A 19,514-nucleotide genomic window follows, 5' to 3' on the forward strand; every position below is an offset into this window, starting at 1 on the left:
ATATTTATTCGCGATTAATTAAAATAGTTAATATTTTGAATGAAATTCATTTTGCTAATATCATTTATCTCTTTTTGTATCGAATTTGCTATAGTCATAACATTATTTCCTGACTCACTATCTATATACTCTTCGTTATCGAGAAACGCATCAAAGGTTCTCTGATCTATAATTTCTATTTCTTTAAAAACTTCAGATTTCACATTTTCAATTTTAGGTGGTTCTTTTTTAAATTCCTCTGATGCAACTTCAGTTATACTAGGCTTAGATAAAGATTTAATTACGTCTACTTTGGGAATTGGAATTTTAGATTCTTCCAACCTATATACTTTAATAGGTTCTTCTGACTTGGACACTTCATGTTCTACTGCTTTAGCGACTTTTGTAGGCTCTTCTATCTTTGGATCTTTAAGAAACCCATCTATTTTTGGTTGTTTAATAGATTCATCTATCTTCACTGGTTCTTGTTTAGGAGTTTTATTAAAGTCCTCAAGTTTAGGTATCTTGCTGGCAGAGTCCATAGTTTTTACAAGCAGCGGTTTATTCGGTGCGTTCACAATATCATCGAGTTTTGGAGAAGGTGGTTCCGTTTCGAATGGAATAACAAAACTGTTCTGTAACGCTTCTATCTCTTTACGTCTAGATTGTTTTCTTTCTAACTGCTTTTGTAATTCATCTATTCTTTCTTCTTTTAGTTTAATTAATGTGTCAAGATGGTCTACCTGCAAAATGTAGGTATATGATAAAAATCTTAATAATTTATATTTTAAACTACACAGTGCAATTAGATACTTTTCGTTACTTATTAATAAAAGAGTATTTGGATGGTCAATAAAGTAGACCTACTAGGTACTTTGTTCCCCCTTGTACTTGTTGTCACTACGAAACAATATAAATTACATTTTTACCTTTTGTTTAAGCACTTCTATAGAATCCTTCGTATCCTTTAGTTCCTGCTTCAGCGTCATATAAGACTCGTAGCTGACGACCTTCTGTTGGATTGTCTCCAATACACCATTCACTCTTGATTTCACGGGGACAACGAGCACATGTTCTATAAAACATATAATATCCTATTGTATTTTAATTCTTATTCTTTAATTCGATGTCTTAAAACAGCATTTATTCCAGATTGAAAAAATGACAACGCTATATAGGTCGTCTAGCGCCATCACTTTCCCACACCGCAAATAATACTGCTATTAGACGTCACGATAACCAAAGAGGTAAAGAATAAAGATACACCTTCATCTCCACAAGCCTCGTAGTAACTGCCACCGCTGGAAACATTTTGTTCAGGATTCGTACTCCTGTTCAGTTCTTCGTCGTGCCGAATTTTATCTCTCACTGAAAAAACATATTTGAAAACCAAATTACAAATTTTATAGCACTTAAGATTACTTTCAAAAAAATTTCGTTGTAGGTTGAAGTAATATCGTATATTGGATTTTGGAATATGTGTGTTACATATATTCCAAAATCCAATATACGATATTTTGCTCAATTTAAGCTACGACGAAGAGCTTTTATAACGACTCATTTGCGTACCTATAACAAACATACAATCTAACCCATTTCTGGTAATTTAACTTTATAACTTTATAATATGGAAACAACACCTCTTAATACACAACACAGTACGTGAATCCTTAATCTATACTAATATTATAAAGCTGAAGAGTTTGTTTGTTTGAACGCGCTAATCTCAGGAACTACTGATCCGATTTGAAAAATTATTTCGGTGTTAGATAGCCCATTTATCGAGGAAGGCTATAGGCTATATATATATATATATATAGCCTATAGCCGATAAGGCTATACGCTAAGATCAACAGGAGCAGAGCCGCGGGGAATAGCTAGTCTAAAATACTTACGAAAAGTTTATCCACTATTCGAAAGGGTGAAAAAATAACCTTTAAAAACATTGAATCCTAATACCTATAAGTAGATGTTAGCCAATAGATTCTTACCCATAATCAGTACTCTTTCAATAACCCCAGGTGCACAATTAGCCAGCTGCTCCATGGTATTACAGCACAGGTTTAACTTCAGTTTCTTCAGCACTTTCCTATTTAACGTCATCCAGTTGTTTAGTTTCAACGAATGACTATTTCTCGGAGGGTAGTTGTGCATCTCTACTAGCTTCGGATAGTGCACGCTTAGGATTTCTGCTAGAAGTACTGTAAAGGCAGAAAATTGTTATTTTCATTGTAAAGAAATATCAGTTGATCCTTATTTTGTAATGGAGGCACTCGACAAGCTGGTGAAAGACTAAATTATGTTCTGAATTTTTTGATTTTGAACCGAATTAAATAAAGGAGGACGTTCTCAATTCGACTGTATTTTTATCTTGTAGCTATAAAATATACGAGTGTGTATATGTTTTGTGTGTAACACCTTTTTGAGTATGTACCTACTTACTCATAACATTAATAATAACCAGTTTTTATAGAAGATGGGTTCAATGCCCGACTTATAGGACTGACCAATTATTCGCGAAAATTTGTGTTTAGCAATTCATTCTAATGCCTAACTTTATCCTATGACTTCATAAATTTAATTAAATACTCGCTTATATGTAAAATTAATGCAACAAGCTGCTACTGCAATAAACCTTAAGTGCTTTTGTCTATATAATTATGTACCACAGGCGAAGCCTGGGCGCTAGTACACCATAAAATTATAAATACAATACCTGCATCAGAAAAATCCCTGTTAATTTTCTTAGTTGGTCGCGATAATTTAAAAGTATCGACCCAAGCTAGAACTGACTCTATCTCGGATAGCGGTATCGGACTTTCTATAGATGACATTGTGTATTAAAAATATGTATTTTTATATAATTTTACTATCAATTGATTGCTATACGTTAAGAATTTCGTGTGTCGTAATGCCATGAAAATGATTTTGACAGTATGTCGCCAGTATATTTCAAGAGGGCTCAAAAAGATTTTATGCTAAACCAAGGCTGCTTGTGTGCTAAACAAACCGATTTACAATTTCCACAATACCAATTTTTTTTTTCATTTAACAATTTTTTTTACACTATGCGTATTTACTTACAAACCTTTAAATAAATAATTAATATAATTATCAAGAAATAATTTGCAGTTTTAGGGTCAATTATTTACAAATACGAATTACCTAATTGATAAACTATCGTATTAGCACTGACACAAAAACTATAATGAGCACAAATCAACACACCCATAGCCCATTTAGTGTGTACTAGGTTTCCGCCCGCGGCTTCGCCCGCGCAGGCAAAGAAAAACCCACATAGTTCCCGTTCCCGTGGGATTTCCGGGATTGCGTCATTTTCCCGGGATAAAAAGTAGCCTATGTCCTTTCTTGGGTATCAAAATATCTCCATACCAAATTTCATGAAAATTGGTTCAGTAGTTTAGGCGTGATTGAGTAACAGACAGACAGACAGAGTTACTTTCGCATTTATAATATTAGTATGGATTTAGCGTTAAAGCAATAAGCAATTCATTTAAATATACCTACAAATAATAATATAAATATAAAATTAAGGTTTTCTTGGAACGGACACGGCAAATTGAGCGCGTCATTCTGAGAAAATAGCTTTCTATTCGCCGTTACTGCAAAATGCAGTCATTTTGTTTATGACCGTCGATTTATACATGACACGCTCGCAAAACTGTAAATGTAAACACTCTTGATAATAAGTACTTACAATTTACAAAGTACTAGTATTTTTCAAAACCAGAGAAGAAAATTATTATAAAAATAGCGTGTGTACGAACACACGTGTCAGAAGTGAAACCTTTTTTGGCAAGATTCAATGATACCAAAATCGTCGCCTTAGGTACTCAATGACGTGACGGTATTGCCATGACGCGACCTTGAAATTTTACTCTCAATACGACTAATGAAGTTTAACTTCAAAAAGCTCAAAAATTCTGGAATGTTGGTCACGTCGCGTTGCTCTGAAACAATTACGATAATGGACCTTCGAGAAAAATAACTACATCATACATGTCCACTGATTCCGGCAAAGCATTCGCAATACTTATTTTATATGAATGTGTGGACCACAGTGTGGACGGTAATGACCATTTCGCCTGTTTCTTTTATTACTCTGCCTAAAAAATGGTAAAAAAGTCTAGCTCTACGATTCCCAATTATTGAAATAACGTGTCGTTTAGGAATGTTGCAGCTCACTGGACTTTACCAAATCGATTCAATAGTTCCGGGCCCTATTTGGTACAAACAAACAAACATGAAAATGTTAGTATAGCCGATGTAACCTTCAAATTCAGTGACCGCTAAAGCCGGCAAACACAATATTACATAAACAGTTTTCTACTCTTAAATAACGAATGACAACTTTGCGTTGTTTCATATTAACATGTATATGAGGATTTCTAGCGATTTTATTAGAATGCCCATAAAATAGTATACCATATATATGTAAGTATAGTTACATATATGTATAATTATATTATGTACTAGCAATGCCCTGCGGTTTCACCCGCATAGATAACGATATCGTTACAGTGAAAAGTCTACTATAGGTCGGACTATAGGTTTAATTTTTAATCACATGAAAATCACCTTTACCCCGTCCCGCACTACGGTCTTTTTTTTTTTTGTTTTTGTGGGGAAATCTTTCATAGATACCCACGGTCTCCGGGGGAGGGGCCGTGGGTGACCAAAACCCCACTGTGTTCCGTCAAGACGCATATTGGTAGAATTCCTCCGTGACCCCCGCACTACGGCCTGCTCGAACAGTATACCTACTATTTTCTGTAGATTGACACTTTTAAAAATTCGTTATATCTTTTGAATGGAATATCCAATTCTTTTCATTTAAAAAGTATTTTGCTGGTATTGAAACAGTCTATAATAAAACATCATTTAATGGGATAAGGATTAATATATGTGTATGGATAACATGGTTTGATTACTGTCGGCACTTCTATTTACTTTGAAAACGTAAAAAAGTTGTTGTAGTAACATAACTACTGAAGATGGACATATGGTATCGCGGACTTTCTTGTAGATATTGATCCATTCTATGATACCGTAGAACATTTTTTTGTTCTATCTTCAATAGATTCCGCAGCGCACGCGATGACAGAAGTTTTATTGAGGAATTTTTTACACCTTGGGTTACATTATTGCATTTTTGGTAAGGAACTCTAATTTTTTTCAAAATGCAATATAGCCTATGTTGCTCAGTGAAGATGCAGCTTTCTAATGGTGAAAGAATTTTTGAAATCGGTCCAGTAGTTTATGCGTGAAAACCATACATACATACATACATACATACATACTTACAAACTTTTCCTCTTTATAATATTAGTATAGATTAGTATAGATAGTATAGATGTACCTAAATCGATGATTGATAAAATGATAATTGACTCACGATCTGCTTTATTCCTAGTAGCAATAATTACCTATACCTACGTTAATTATTTATTTGAAACAAGTTAATATATAGGTATAAAGGCAATTTGAATTTTGAAACACCGATGTTAGGTAAATCCACAAAGAATTGAAATGTAATAATGAGGATATAAAAATCCATGAATGAATCTATTTGATATTCCTAACTTAATTCCTAATGAACTATTATAATTTTCAGCCAAGGTTCAACAAACAACCTACCAAACAAACTTTCGAATTAATTTATGAATAAAATTATATGACTTGAAGAATACAAAGGGAAATTATTGACTTACGACCACTTATCTTATACGGAAAGTGTTATGCAATGCTGCAGAACATCTTTATAGAAAGCTTCTGCTCCACCTTTACTGTCTCTACATGCCATGTCGCAAGATTCTGAACATACATTCAAAATAATGCATTCAAATAGGTAAGTATACCTACAAACTTAATCACCGTTATCGGTCAATTAAGGAAAGCTGGCATGTTCACAGTACTCACACTTATGCAATTTCACTTACAGTATGTTCAAAAATAAATGCGACTCTAGTTTCATTTTAGACTTGAATTGTAAAATGGGTGCGTTGTAGATAAATATATGCAAATATAATTATGAAAGCTCTCATAATTTACCTGTAAAATTATAATTTAAAAGTAAATCAATTGATGAAGTTAATTATTTATTCTAATAATAATCAATTGGATAAAAGTATTAATAATTATTCAATTATCAAATAATAATTAAATTTCAGGTCATAAAAACAATACAAATAACACGTGCGCTCACTCCCAACATACACCAGGGCCAATCCCTTCCAAAATGATAAAAACCTAAAAAAAATAGTAGTAGGATGAAACCCATTAGAAAAGGAGGAGAATGTGATAAAAATTAAAGGAAAAATAAATTACAGACAATCCGAGTTCGGGAAGTGGGAGGGGGGGAGCTTTTAAGGCTAAAAAATGGTTTCTCTTGATTTCCAACAAAACTACAAGTCCTATGGAAAAAAGTTCAATGGCAAAGTTGTAGGTAATAAAAAGTACAAAAGTTGTACTTTTGTATTAACAATTTTTTCACATAACCTCAAAATTTAGGTGAAATATTCAAAAAACCAAGTTATTGGTTTTTTATTTCTTTTTCAAAAAAAAATTTTTTTTACTATATTTGGTGAAAAGTTACCTTATTGTGTCTCAAATACACTGTAATTTATTTGATTGAAAATATTTATTTTTTCGCCTTATTTCAACTTAATACCAAAAAAACAACCTAATTTTCAATCGAAAATTCTGACGTCGAAATATCAGCTTTTTACAAAAAGTTTGGGGGCTTTTTGTTCGTTGAAATATCTACTTTCTAATGGTCTAAAATATAATATACATTACCATAGTAAATTTACTCAGAAAATGCATACAAACAGTGTGATAATGAGCTTTTTTGGCAATGGCAAATTTCTCAAACGACCTGAAATGTTTTTATCGACATCATTTTGTTTATGTACATACTATCAAATGTTAGCTGTGGTATCGTTACTTTGATCAGATGAAATTTTTTCTTTTGAAATGTTACCGAAAAGCCGATACAAGAGAAAATATAGAGTTCGAGAAGTGTGCCTGATTTAGTAAAAGCTCATTATCACACTGTTATTGGTAAAAATGCCGATTTTAGTCAAAATTTATATTTTTCTAACAAGATCCTTATCATCCAAATTTCCACCTTGGTGAGAAAAATTGACATTTCTAATGAAAATGAACAAAAAATTAAATGATTTTATTAAATACTGTAAAATAGTCTATAATTCTTCCATTTACTTCATAGATTTTTAGATATTCGTACTACACCAATTACATCACCCTGTATTTATAAACAATTGCAAAATATGACACATACATAGGCCGGGAGATACTGACAGAAAATTTCCGGTCATTTGTAACAGAATGGCGGTTCTACAGAGGTCTTATTACGCAATGACTAAAAGAAAAATGATGGTCAGAACGCTGGTACCGGCGGACTAGTCGCGTGGGCGTTAGTCGAACTCGTCGGATAAATAGCGAAAGTCAAACGATTTGCAACACAAAAATTTTAGAATTTACCGATAGCCCATAAAAAAGATGTAGGCGTTAGTGTCATGCCATACTTTTCCGGTGTAACTTACAGCCCCCCATACCGACGCGATGCGTTGATTTAAAAAAAACAATTCAACCATTTGTACCAGGCTAACTTTTGCACAGGTAATCATCATCGTGCAGACATTTACGAAAATCGCCATGCCATACTTTTCGGACGATTCCAAATGGCCACCATACCGCCGAAAATCTGCAAAAAAAAAAATTTTTTTTCGCCAAACAATTTGTACCAGTATTGCATTTGGATTTTTGGAGAGTATTTGATAAAATGTGACCATTATTATATTTGCCATACTTCTAGTAGGGGGAAAAAGTGCTGCCATACTTGAAAAATTAATTTATTCGTCACGTTTAAAAAATACGACTGTACAATACGTAAAATAATTTTTTACAGTATGGGATTATTATATTCTGTTTGTTTGTATACAATTCTACCTAGAAAAAAATATCGCAGAATGCAAACATGGGGCGGATGATTGTAAGACTTAAGCCAAGACGTAAAAAAAAATGAAAATAATTGGCGATTTGTACCTGTACGGCATTTTTGGAAAGTATATGATGCAACGTGACCATTATTATATTTGCCATACTTTTAATAGAGGGAAAAATTAGTGCCATACTGCTACAAATCGTTCAAACTACGAATAAAATCTTACAATAAGAATAAAAAAAAATAGAAATCAATTACAATACAATCTTATACACATTCGTCACCTCCCACAGGTATGGCATTATCACACTTCTATTTATAATCATTCAGGAGTTGTTGAAAAAAAATGTAGGATGGTACAAATCGTTTGGCGAGAAAAAAAAATTGAAAAATTTGCAGATTTTCCGCGGTATGGCGACCATTTGGAATCGTCCGAAAAGTATGGCATGGCGATTTTAGTAAATGGCTGCACAACGATGGTTACCTGTGCAAAAGTTAGCCCGGTACAAATGGTTGAATTGTTTTTTATAAATCAACGCATTCACGTCGGTATGGCGGACTGTAAGTCACATCGTCAAAGTATGGCATGACACTACCGCCTACATCTTTTTTAAGGGCTATCGGTAAATTCTAAAATTTTTGTGTTACAAATCGTTGGACTTTCGCTATTTATCCGACGAGTGTAACTAACGCCCACGCGACTAGTCCGCCGGTACCAGCGTTCTGACCATCATTTTTCTTTTTGTCATTGCGTACTAAGACCCCTCTAGACCGCCATCCTGTTACAAATGACCCGAAATTTTGTGTCAGTATCTCCCGGCCTAACATGTGCAATGTGTAAATGTGTTGACGTTCCAGCTCTTCTTAATATACCTATAAAAAAACTGATGAACCATCATTTTTAATTACAGTAGTTATGACGAGCAAAAACATCTGCTTCTACCATAATTCATAAATCATAAAATATTCAACCTTTATTCAACTATTTCATGTCAACTTAAGTTTTGTTGAACTAACAATTTGTACATTATTAACTACTTAATAATGTTTTGTTAAAAAAGCATTAAAACCTAAATCGAAAAATAAATTAAATCAAACCGTGACCCTTATTCATAGAGTCGTTTTTCGTAAATCATATGGATACAAAAATGTTGCTTTTCAAACCACATTCTCGTACAGCTATACCCACACTTATATCTTTGGAATAAGGATCATTTTGGCATGAAACTTAGTATGTTTTATTTTGTAAGGCTTCGTCGACCAGTGTAACCTACACCTCGAAAGACAGTTTCTGTTAAAATCTCAGAAAGTTTGCACGTGGAACTTGGAAGTGAAATCTGTTGATAAATAGTGAGTTACTTTCTCTTATTATTACTTACTTTTATGTTTCTTAATCAATAATTTACACAGGATGCTTTATTTGTGATTGAAAAAAAAACAGTTTCGCTCAATTTTTTATGGCTTAAAAATTTGTAAAAAACTTTTAATACCTAGTTATTTTGTAACATATCATTTTTTAGTTTATAAATAATGTTTATAAAGTTAAAATTATAATGTTATCAAAATATTATAATCAATGACATTCGACGTCCGGGTATTCCCATGTCCTAAGAATTCCAAGAATCTACCTACGGGTCATTTCATAAGAATTTACATAATGACAATATTATGTAAATTGTAGGTATCTCAATAGATAAGAATGTAAACATAAACTGAAACAATTTAAAAGTAACATTATAAATTAAGCTTTCCTGACACCCAATCACGTGAAATCGGCTGAATAGATCTTGATGAGATTTACAGAGATTACTAGTCGAAACATTATTATTTTCTTCTATTAAATATTTTTGTTGAATTAAATAAATATTTTGTATCTTTATAATGTAAGTAACCAACTAACTTAATATTTTTATACATAATAAATTAAATTGTAATTTTAAATTATATTTTAATGCCAAAACAATATTAATTTATCGATAAATTATACCTAGAAGGAATTATTATATAATATTTGGTCAGCCTTAGATCCACACATTAAGTATTATAGTTGTAGAATATTAAATACTTCCAAATCAACTTTCCATTTCTATTCTGTGACTTTCGCTAGCCTTTGATTTCATTCAATACCACAGACTATCCTATTGCAATATGTAGTTATTAAAAATTATGGGTTTAGTATATTTCGTCATAGGCTTTCTTTCGAATTTATTATTTGTAATATCTTTTTTACCGAATCGAAATGACTTGCCTAAGAAGGTAAATCATAGAGACATTTTTTCGGTTTTTATAGGCACGTGTTTTACTTCTTATTAGTGTAGTACGTGATCGGCATTTTATACATATAATTGTTTTATTATTAACCTTGGGGACAGAACAGCTACCTACACTAAAATAATTATGTACCATCTTAGGAAGCCTCTCTTCTTCCAGCTTACATTTTTACATATTAGTATTTCTCATAATATCACGAAAATCAAATAAAAGCTACAAGCTTTGCACCTACCATGTCATTATATACATAAATGAACGGTAATAACTTACAGTACATTCATAAATAATTACGGTTTTTAAAAACGATATCTAATGATTATAAATAAAATCTTTGTGGTCTGGTAATTTTACAAACTCACGGTTTTCTAAACTTTCCAAAGCCTTTCTCTTCTTGATCAACTTTATTTAACTTATTGTTACAAATTACTTTTATATAGAAATACTCCTAGATAATTCATTAGTTAGGTAGGAGAATTAAACAAATTCGAAACCTTTGGTTGTCGTTTCGTGATAATAATTAATAATATCTTCTCTATTCCTAAGTATTCTTTATTTCGAAGTCTTGTTAAAACTTAGGAACTTTTATGTACTGGATGCACTCAAATCTTAATCGAATCGTAAATATTTCACCAGTAGAAAGCTACATTTTTCCTGTGTGATAGGTTTTATTTTTCAAAACGAGCAGAATCCAGACTAGTCAGCTATAAATCTCTACTAATATTATAAAGCTGAAGAGTTTGTTTGTTTGAACGCGCTAATCTCAAGAACTACTGGTCCGATTTGAAAAATTCTTTCGGGGTTGGATACCCCATTTACCGAGGAAGACTATAGGCTATGCCTATATAATATACCTAATCACACTAATACCAACAGAAGCGGAGCCACGCGGAGCGCAGCTAGTTCTAATCATACCCAAATATTAATTGCTAATTTATTCAATGTTTTATAAATAAGAAAAAGCAACAAAATCAACATAGCTTCGAATCGTGAACCTTTTGGGACCAAAATAAAAAGAAACGTCGAAAAAATAACAATTAATTTCTAAGGCGGACTAATTACATTGAACCAATATTTAAATTGATTTTACGGCATTTGTTTTAACATTAGTCATTTACTAAGTGGTTTTATATCACAGTTCTTTGTTGAAAATGCTTATAAATAGACAACGTTTTTGGTTTGTGTAGTGTGTGATATTTGTGTTTTACTTAAATGTGTAAGTAGTTAGAACTTAGAATAATATGTTAGGAACCAATTATAATTTTAATTTTTAATAAATGTGCATGTAATTTTAATTAAATACAAATAACCAATATTAAATAAAATGTCTTGTTCGATGTATTTATCATGTTTGAGAACTCGTTTTCTAAATTCTAATTCGAATGAAAATTGCATTTTAAGGCTTTTAAGGAAATATTTTCAGTCTGTACGGTGTTACCTAATTATGGGATCATAAATCATGACCTAAATAGTCAAATATTCTTCTTTGTATTCCATTTCACATACCAATTATACCAGCATAAATAATATCACGATCGAACATCCTCATGAGATTCTTGGTAACGATCTCTAGCCAAGAAGGCTCTAGCAAATAGGTACCTATTTAAACTTGATTCTCAGTTCAGTCACATGTAACTTTTTTATAAATCGGAGTCGAAACGTATATGCTATAGGAATTATAAGCTTATTGTTACCTACAGGCTACGTACAACAATATTAAAAAGATATTAATCGAATATCGATTCATAATAAGTTGAAAAAAATGATTTTCTCTCAAATTGAAGTAACTACAAATTTTGCAATATCCGCATTACGGGGAAGAACCTTCCAATAATATGATTAAAATATTTCGTTCCTTAAACTGAAGTGGAATACCTAAAAAAATAATACTTAATCAAATTCATAAAAAAAATAATAATCGGCAAAAGCTTGATTGCTTTGTTGTTATTATGCACACATGTTAGTAGAAAAACTCGTACCTATAATGAAGATTGGAAAAACCAACATATTGAACCGACGTGAACTTAAATTGTTTCACTCATAAAAAGCTGCATTATTATTTTGAGAGTGATTTTTTACAGATGTATTGAATTTAGTTTTTTTTTTTTCTCGTAAGCTCACAAGTCATAATATTCGTCTAATTATTTTCCAAAAATGTGGTCTCTTGTTAACTTCTGCTTACTTATAATTTAATCTTTTTTTTTTTTCAGAAATGTTCGTATCAGACGCGCTGAAGTCGGATTACATATTCTGGATCTTTCCGATCGTAATTCTTCTGGGCGCCATCGTCGTACTCGGTCTACTGGTTATTCTATTCCTTGTGCGTCTGTACGCTCAACTGACCTGCGGAATGTACCGTGAAAAGACCAGAATGGACGGAAAGACCGTCATTGTGACGGGATGCACCAGCGGTATCGGGAAGGAGACAGCGCGGGAACTTGCGAAAAGAGGCGCGAAAGTTATAATGGCGTGTCGAAATTTGGAGCTAGCTGAGAAAATTAAAGGTAACTAATATTGAAATAGATGTAATAGTTTCTTTGTATCTCATTTTATCTTAATGTGAAACATTCAGTGTGAGGTTTTTATGGTTCTTTTGAGTAGGTACCTACTTTAACTTTTACCTACAATTATTAATTGGTTACTCTATAATTTTTGTTGTCTTTAATTTGTTTATAAATAATGTCACTTTATTTATTTAACAATTTTAAATATCTATTATGCATGCGATGTGCACACACTAATGAGGCACTGTATCAACTTATTCAATACGTTTAGGGAAAAATAAAATAAACTGCTAAGTACTAAAGAAAATATAATAAAGTTGCATGGACGATAGAGTTTGAATCGTTTGAATTAATTATGATTTAAGATTATAATATTATAATACATGTAGGTAGGTATAAACATAAATTAGATAGGGGAGACCGGGTTTGGTTGTCTCACGGGTTGGTTGTCACAGCGGTCTTAACACAAAATAAAAGGTATGTCTGTTGAACAGCGTGGCAAGAGCGATACAGTGAAAACGCTGTCCCAACTTCGCGTCAGACCGCTCCGATCTGCCGTGAGGGCCTCACACGTGTTTATTGTTTTCGCACAGCAAAAGTAAATTATTGTGCTGCTGTGTCGAACCTCGTAATTATGCGTTCTTGTTTTACAGTAATAATCTTTCAGTGCATTTGATGATGATGAAATGTGTTTTATAATATCGTAGTATAGTTTTTTAGATATTCATTGATCGGAATTTATTTTCAATTTTATTTTCCTAAAACGTGTTATGGGGCTCGTTGTCACAAATTTTCGGGGGCTGGTTGTCACATATCAACCAGCCCCCTGTATGCGAGATGACTTTATTTGCGTTTTGAGGTTGTTTGTTTTAGCCGTAAATTTTCAATCAACACCGGAAAATCACCCTAACAAACCTGCTGGAAGTCCATCTGTCCTTGATGACTCTATATTGACTCACGATTATTATTGTTTGCTAAAATTGTGATTGATTAATATTCAGACTGAAATAAAGAACGTAGACACGGTTTCATTTGGTTAAGAGTTCTTAATTTAAAACTATTCCGTAAAATTATAAGACCAAAGTGTGACTTTCTATTTATAAATTGCCTGTTATTTAGTATGTGACTACCTACCCTAGGCATTGTGACAACCATCCCTGACCCGGGGTTATAAGTCACATTTTTCTTAAGAGTGAAAATACAAAATATTTCTACAACTGATAATATTACACAAAAATACGTTTATTTCTTTTGTAACAGAATAATTACACTATCTTTTGGTATACAAATATCATTCCTAAACAACGTATTTTGGAAGTTACATAAAAAAAGCTAAAAATGTGACTTTCATCCCCGCTCTCCCCTACTTATTATGTATTTTGGGTCACTCGTATTTGAAACAATAATTATTAGGTTACATTATCTAGCTATTTCCTAGTTCCTTGAATAATGGACAGTTGTCTTAAAAATATAAAATATTTTTTCGTGTAGTTATATTGGAAAGGATTATTCAAATTAACTGCCTAGTTACTTACCTATGTTTTTTTTTCTTCGTGAAAAGCAGTACCTACAGTCTACAGTACCTACCTGAACTACGTGAATATCTTGTGAACGTACATTATTCTATTTTCCAGATGAAATCATCAAGGAAACGGACAACGAGAAGGTTCTCGTGAAAAAACTAGATCTCTCATCATTTTCGTCGATACGTGCTTTTGCTGAAGATATCAACAAAAGCGAACAAAAACTCGACGTTTTGATCCACAACGCGGGCTACGCAAATTCGTTCACAAAGAAGAAAACGGAAGACGGTCTTGAAATGACAATGGCCACTAATCACTATGGCCCGTTCTTGCTCACACATCTTCTAATTAAATTGCTGAAAAAGAGTTCTCCGTCAAGAATTGTAGTTGTCGCGTCTTCTCTCTACAGACTAGCTAGACTTAATTTAGACAACCCAAACCCATTGGAAACCTTCCCTGGCTACCTGTATTACGTGTCAAAGGAAGCCAATATTCTTTTTACTAAAGAATTGGCGCGACGCCTTGAAGGCACAGGGGTGACTGCAAATTGTCTGCACCCTGGCTTAATTGACACAGGAATTTGGAGCTCTGTACCCGCTCCTCTTAGCTGGGGCTTAAATTTGATTATAAAGGGCTTCTTCAAGACTCCGGAACAGGGTTGCCAGACTACAATAATGTTGGCGGTTGACGAAAAATTGGGAAAAACTACCGGGCAATACTTTTCTGACTGTCAGGAAAGTACAGTTTCCGATTCAGCCAGCGATATGGGTAAGGCGAGAAAATTCTGGGAGATTTCAGAAAAGCTGGTGCATTTGGAAGAAAATGATCCTAGAATTTAAGTATTTATATAGTATATACCTATTAAGAGTAGGTACAATGCGTATATTATTAAAGCTTATTTAACTATATAAGATATATCAACAATGTATTAGAGCACAAAATATGTTTATTCTTGTACAATGTACAGAGTTGTATTTTAATTTATTTTTGTATTTTTTAAATAAAAACAACTGAGTACACCTTGTTTTTAAAACCATTTTTTTCGATATATTTAGGAACAAGGGTGTTTTCGCAGTAAAACAATCATTAGGCATAAATGGATTTATTTTTAATTAATAATACACATAATACTAACCTTTATTAAAATAGCACAATAATTGTTAGAGATAAAGACCTTGTTTTAGAACTATTCACAATATAACTTAGAAGATAAATGTTTTTTGGTTTCTTGTATTATAAATGATAATATTTTAAATTAATTTTTACATATTGCATATTATATTACATAATAAGAAAGGATTTTGCACATTAATGAGTTACTTATGAGTTAGTGAAAGAAAGAATGAGTGTGTCAACAAGTTTAATATCGCGGGCCTTGAGCGCGGGGACCGAATCGAGAAATTCCGTAACGAAAAAACCTCACGCTCCCCACGGGGACGGGCGCGGAGGTGTGGCTTGAAGGCATAGCATGCAATAGCTTTACCGCGGCAGTCCCCGAGTGACACACGTCTTTTTAATATTATACATGAGAAAAAACCATACATTTATCTTCTAAGTCATATTTTCACCATAAAACAGTTCCCCACTGTAACCAGACAGCTAATCTATACTAAAAGTTATTAATTATACAATAAATATCAGTCTATTAAATCGAATTGATCTAAAAACGTTTGGTCGACACCCAACGCTGTGCCCAGACTCTCTCTTGGATGTCTATATACTTTATCATCCATTAGTATTTCGTCAAGAAAATCAGTATTTGCACTCAACTGTGAACAACTAGGACTTAATAAATCTGGTAGAAGCACTCGGCTTGTAACGTGATCTGTTTTTTCATGTTTCTCTTCCTTTATTGTGATGATATCTTCTTTTTCCGGCATCACGCTCGCCCGCACTCTCTTGAAGCGGTTGATAATTTTCTCTATAGAACTTGTTTTCTTTATTAGTTGCGTGTTCGTTTTTGGCGTGTCTGTTTTCTGTGTTTCTATGCTCTTCCTCTCTGATATATTTGAAAAGTTACTTGTTTCTACATCTTTGCTTGCGTCTAATCCCTTGAGGACGTTATTTATTCTATTCTCAACATCACTAGTAATAATTATGGTGGGTAATGTTGGCGAATTGGAATACTTTCTCGAACTTTCCGCATTAGCAAGTCCCATTGTACTAAAATTGCTGTCGTTATCTAGCGAAGATATACCGGACACTTCAAACGGACTATCTTCTTTCATTATAGATAATTTTCTGCCTTTCCCTCTAGACATGACTTTCTTCGGTCTATTTTCATACAAATTGGGTGAGGAATAACTTCTTGTTAGACCATTACTTTGAACTGAAGACGATGATTCATTAAACAGGCCACCCTTTTTGATATTAATATCAGGTCGTTCAGTGTTATATTTGTACTTTTTAGAGCTACTCGTTTTCTTTGTCGAGAGAAGCCTTTGTATTTGCTGTCTTGTAAATCCTGAAGCACATTCTGCAATCGTTTCATTCCCTTTCATTTGTGACATCACTGATAAGTTGTGACTGTTTCGGCTTACACTTAAGTGGTCATATGTGTTAACATTATATGAAATAATGCTTTTCATAAAGTCATCCCTTGGTACATAATGGAAGGGAGTAATAAGGGATTTAGGGAACGGTTTGCTGAAACTTCTGTTATCATTCCTTAGTAGGTTGAACTTTTGTTTTGAGAATGCCAGGGGAGTGAATGAATCAAATAGAGCTTGGATGTGGTCTTTATTTTTCAGGTCCGATAAATCTGGCATGTGTGGTATATGTGTGTATTTCCTCAGTGGCAATGACCTGTTCACTGGCAAGGAACTTATCTGTAAAACAAAAGGCATTTTGTGTTATTAAAATTTATCCGTCTAATAAAGTATTACACGAACATTTTAAAATGTCACCTGTAAACTGTCAAATACGGACAATTAGAATACACTTTTGAAATGGTAGTTTAATATGTTATTCGATGAATAAGTTTTAACCAACGATTGAAAAGTCAGCGCTTAATAATTTAAGGGCTTATTTTTCAATCCTTGGTTAAAACTTATTCATCGAATAACATATTAAACTACCATTTCAAAAATATATTCTAATAGTCCGTATTTGACAGTTTACAGGTGACATTTTAAAATGTTCGTGTAATACTTTATTGGACGGATAAATTTTAACCAATGATTGAAAAATCGGCCATAAATTAATTAAATATAATAAGTGTCAGAATAGGATCAAGAGACAATGGCAATAATGCCTATACATATCATGATTACACATTCCTATTTGTTTAAAAGACTTAAAAAGTGGTAAAGTCATAATATTATACATTATTATTTATACTTTAACAACACTCAACATAAAGCATTCACAAAAACTGATGCGTTACTTCATACAAGAAAATTATTTGATGATAGAACAACTTTTATGCAAATAAGCTCTTTAAAATGTAAATTACCTGCAATTTAGCTTCAGCAGTCAATATCCTCTCCAAAAGTACCCGCATTATACTGACAATTTCATTATATTTATTCCTCCCACCTTGTAAATAATCATTATATTTATATATCTGATCTCCAACATCATAGTCCCTTAATACAAAACAAATAGAAATAACAAATGCTCGAATTAGATTCGGAAAATTCAACTTTCCATCCCTTTCTATATTTCTTAGTATATACTTTTGCTCACTATTTACTTGGCTTTGTAGATCGTTGGTGCAAATTTTGTCAGTTTTAGCGTTATACTCTATCATATATGTGCTTCTCTCCATTTGACCTGTGTATCTCATAATTAAAGCTTTCGTATATTCCGAGGTATTCTTACTTGTGTTTAGGAATGGAGTTACTTTAGTGTCCCACTCATTTTGCATTCTATTTACATCTGAGTCAACATAGCTCAACCAGTTTTCAAAGAATTGTGGTTGCTCATACACATTTTTAACTTTTAATGCATCTTCTTTAGCAATATCGTCTAAACCTTGTTGTGATACAAATCCATCTACCAAATCATTGATATATTTTTGGGCATTCAATTTTTTTATTTTGTCTTCCATTTCTAGTATTCGCTTACGAAGTTTTTCAGCAATTTTTTCCATAATTTGACGCTTACATAAATAGTTTGAAAACTTACTGCGCATAGCTTCTGTCTCTTTATTAATGGCTTCAAGAAAACCGTCTTTTTGCTTGGATTCATATTTCTCTGTCATTTCCTCGTATAACTTTTTATGTGAATCCTTACGCATTTTTAACAACAATACTTTCTTTACCGCCAACTGCGACATTTGAAATATTAGCACAGTCACTTTGTAACAACTAGGGTTCACTAAATAGGAAGACATCACTGGTGAAAGCATTCCTTTACTACTATAATCACTTATAAAAGTATACAATTCATTTCGATACGCTCTTTCTGTCTTCGTATCGTAAAGAGGCCATGAAAAGGTCGAGGCAACTTGTACATCTATGATCGACACCAAGTAGTATGATAGGTGGTTAAATAGATTCTGAGTAGGCTTGTCCATTGCATTTTCCTTGAATACGAGACGTGAAAGCTCAGGCGGCATCGGTTGAAGCTTACTCAGTAATCCAATATTCAGTAGCGTTTCCTTCTTAAATCTCACAACAAGTTCACGTTGAATCACTATTGCAGACATCTTTTAGGTGTTCCTTTCGAAATTATTTGGGAAATTTCACTGCGTGGTTAATAAATAAAATTTATTCAGATCAAAACTGACTTCGAAACAATAAATGAAATTGTGGCAATAAATAACGTAGCAATAACAAATTCAAATCTGACATGACCGTTGAATAATCAAGGATCACGCTTGACGCTTCACACTTCACAGATAATATTGTAATAATTAGATTTCTGTATTACCTATATTTTGCATATTTTGGTTTCAATTGCGATTAATTGGCAATAAAAAAAAATATTTTTGAATTTTTGATTGACTAGAAGACGGTAATATATCTGAACGGTAATAAATTTGAAAAATTAATATAACATGGTTATAGGTAGGTAAACCATAATCTGATGGCAATTAGGGAAATCAAAATTTTGAGTGTGCAACCCTAGGGAAAATGGACTGAACGATCTTGATACTGCTTATTTTTTATTGTCTCAATATCATTAGTCACATTATACAAGTGGATAATACTGTATTTAATAATGAGATATCCACGTAATATTATGTAGGTACTTATCACATGTATAATATACATATTACTTTTCTAAAGGTAATACATAATATTA

General features: G+C 32.6%; 3 protein-coding genes and 1 long non-coding RNA gene across 5 annotated transcripts in view; 1 reads left to right on the forward strand and 3 right to left on the reverse strand.

The window, feature by feature from the left end:
• The window catches only part of LOC149478108 (uncharacterized), a 175,099-nt gene extending 168,185 nt beyond the window's left edge, over positions 1 to 6,914 (reverse strand). The window contains exon 1 of the long non-coding RNA XR_016317502.1: positions 5,859 to 6,914. This is a non-coding gene — a long non-coding RNA (uncharacterized LOC149478108). The remainder of the gene's footprint in view (positions 1 to 5,858) is intronic.
• LOC149478116 (uncharacterized) lies at positions 15 to 2,813 on the reverse strand. Its single transcript, XM_089709649.1, has 6 exons — positions 2,696 to 2,813; positions 1,971 to 2,180; positions 1,246 to 1,347; positions 909 to 1,054; positions 496 to 722; positions 15 to 318 (listed from the first exon to the last, which is right to left on the reverse strand). The coding sequence occupies exons 1-6, from the start codon at positions 2,811 to 2,813 to the stop codon at positions 15 to 17; spliced, it is 1,107 nt and encodes a 368-aa protein (XP_089565775.1).
• A 2,333-nt stretch (positions 6,915 to 9,247) lies between the features above and the next one.
• On the forward strand, positions 9,248 to 15,430 carry LOC149478117 (retinol dehydrogenase 14). 2 transcript variants are annotated; one of them, XM_089709903.1, is made up of 3 exons: positions 9,248 to 9,319; positions 12,448 to 12,741; positions 14,376 to 15,427. In XM_089709903.1, exons 2-3 carry the CDS (start codon positions 12,450 to 12,452, stop codon positions 15,101 to 15,103), a joined length of 1,020 nt encoding a protein of 339 aa, XP_089566029.1. In that variant the 5' UTR covers positions 9,248 to 9,319; positions 12,448 to 12,449; the 3' UTR covers positions 15,104 to 15,427. The 2 variants fall into 2 exon arrangements, with proteins under 2 accessions (XP_089566029.1, XP_089566030.1); XM_089709904.1 differs by lacking the exon at positions 9,248 to 9,319 and adding an exon at positions 11,373 to 11,453 and having other exon boundaries at positions 14,376 to 15,430.
• Positions 15,431 to 15,588: 158 nt separating this feature from the next.
• LOC149478118 (uncharacterized) lies at positions 15,589 to 19,204 on the reverse strand. Its single transcript, XM_089709863.1, has 2 exons — positions 17,719 to 19,204; positions 15,589 to 17,092 (listed from the first exon to the last, which is right to left on the reverse strand). Exons 1-2 carry the CDS (start codon positions 18,913 to 18,915, stop codon positions 15,902 to 15,904), a joined length of 2,388 nt encoding a protein of 795 aa, XP_089565989.1. The 5' UTR covers positions 18,916 to 19,204; the 3' UTR covers positions 15,589 to 15,901.
• Positions 19,205 to 19,514: the final 310 nt, after the last annotated feature.

Source organism: Colias philodice, chromosome 23, assembly GCF_061535455.1.
Source record: "Colias philodice isolate Cphi_HAF_F1 chromosome 23, ilColPhil1 Martin Lab GWU primary, whole genome shotgun sequence".
Classification (NCBI taxonomy): Eukaryota; Metazoa; Arthropoda; class Insecta; order Lepidoptera; family Pieridae; genus Colias; species Colias philodice.

What these genes read in the sequence shown, in the direction of transcription:
- LOC149478116 (XM_089709649.1), bottom strand. Translation starts at nt 2,813, where the DNA reads ATGTCATCTATAGAAAGTCCGATACCGCTATCCGAGATAGAGTCAGTT. An exon ending in CAGGGATTTTTCTGATGCAG is followed by an intron (nt 2,181 to 2,695) that starts GTATTGTATTTA and finishes CTGCCTTTACAG; the next exon opens with TACTTCTAGCAGAAATCCTA. An exon ending in TGAAAGAGTACTGATTATGG is followed by an intron (nt 1,348 to 1,970) that starts GTAAGAATCTAT and finishes ATGTTTTTTCAG; the next exon opens with TGAGAGATAAAATTCGGCAC.
- LOC149478117 (XM_089709903.1), top strand. Translation starts at nt 12,450, where the DNA reads ATGTTCGTATCAGACGCGCTGAAGTCGGATTACATATTCTGGATCTTT. An exon ending in GCTAGCTGAGAAAATTAAAG is followed by an intron (nt 12,742 to 14,375) that starts GTAACTAATATT and finishes TCTATTTTCCAG; the next exon opens with ATGAAATCATCAAGGAAACG.
- LOC149478118 (XM_089709863.1), bottom strand. Translation starts at nt 18,915, where the DNA reads ATGTCTGCAATAGTGATTCAACGTGAACTTGTTGTGAGATTTAAGAAG. An exon ending in CTGCTGAAGCTAAATTGCAG is followed by an intron (nt 17,093 to 17,718) that starts GTAATTTACATT and finishes TTTGTTTTACAG; the next exon opens with ATAAGTTCCTTGCCAGTGAA.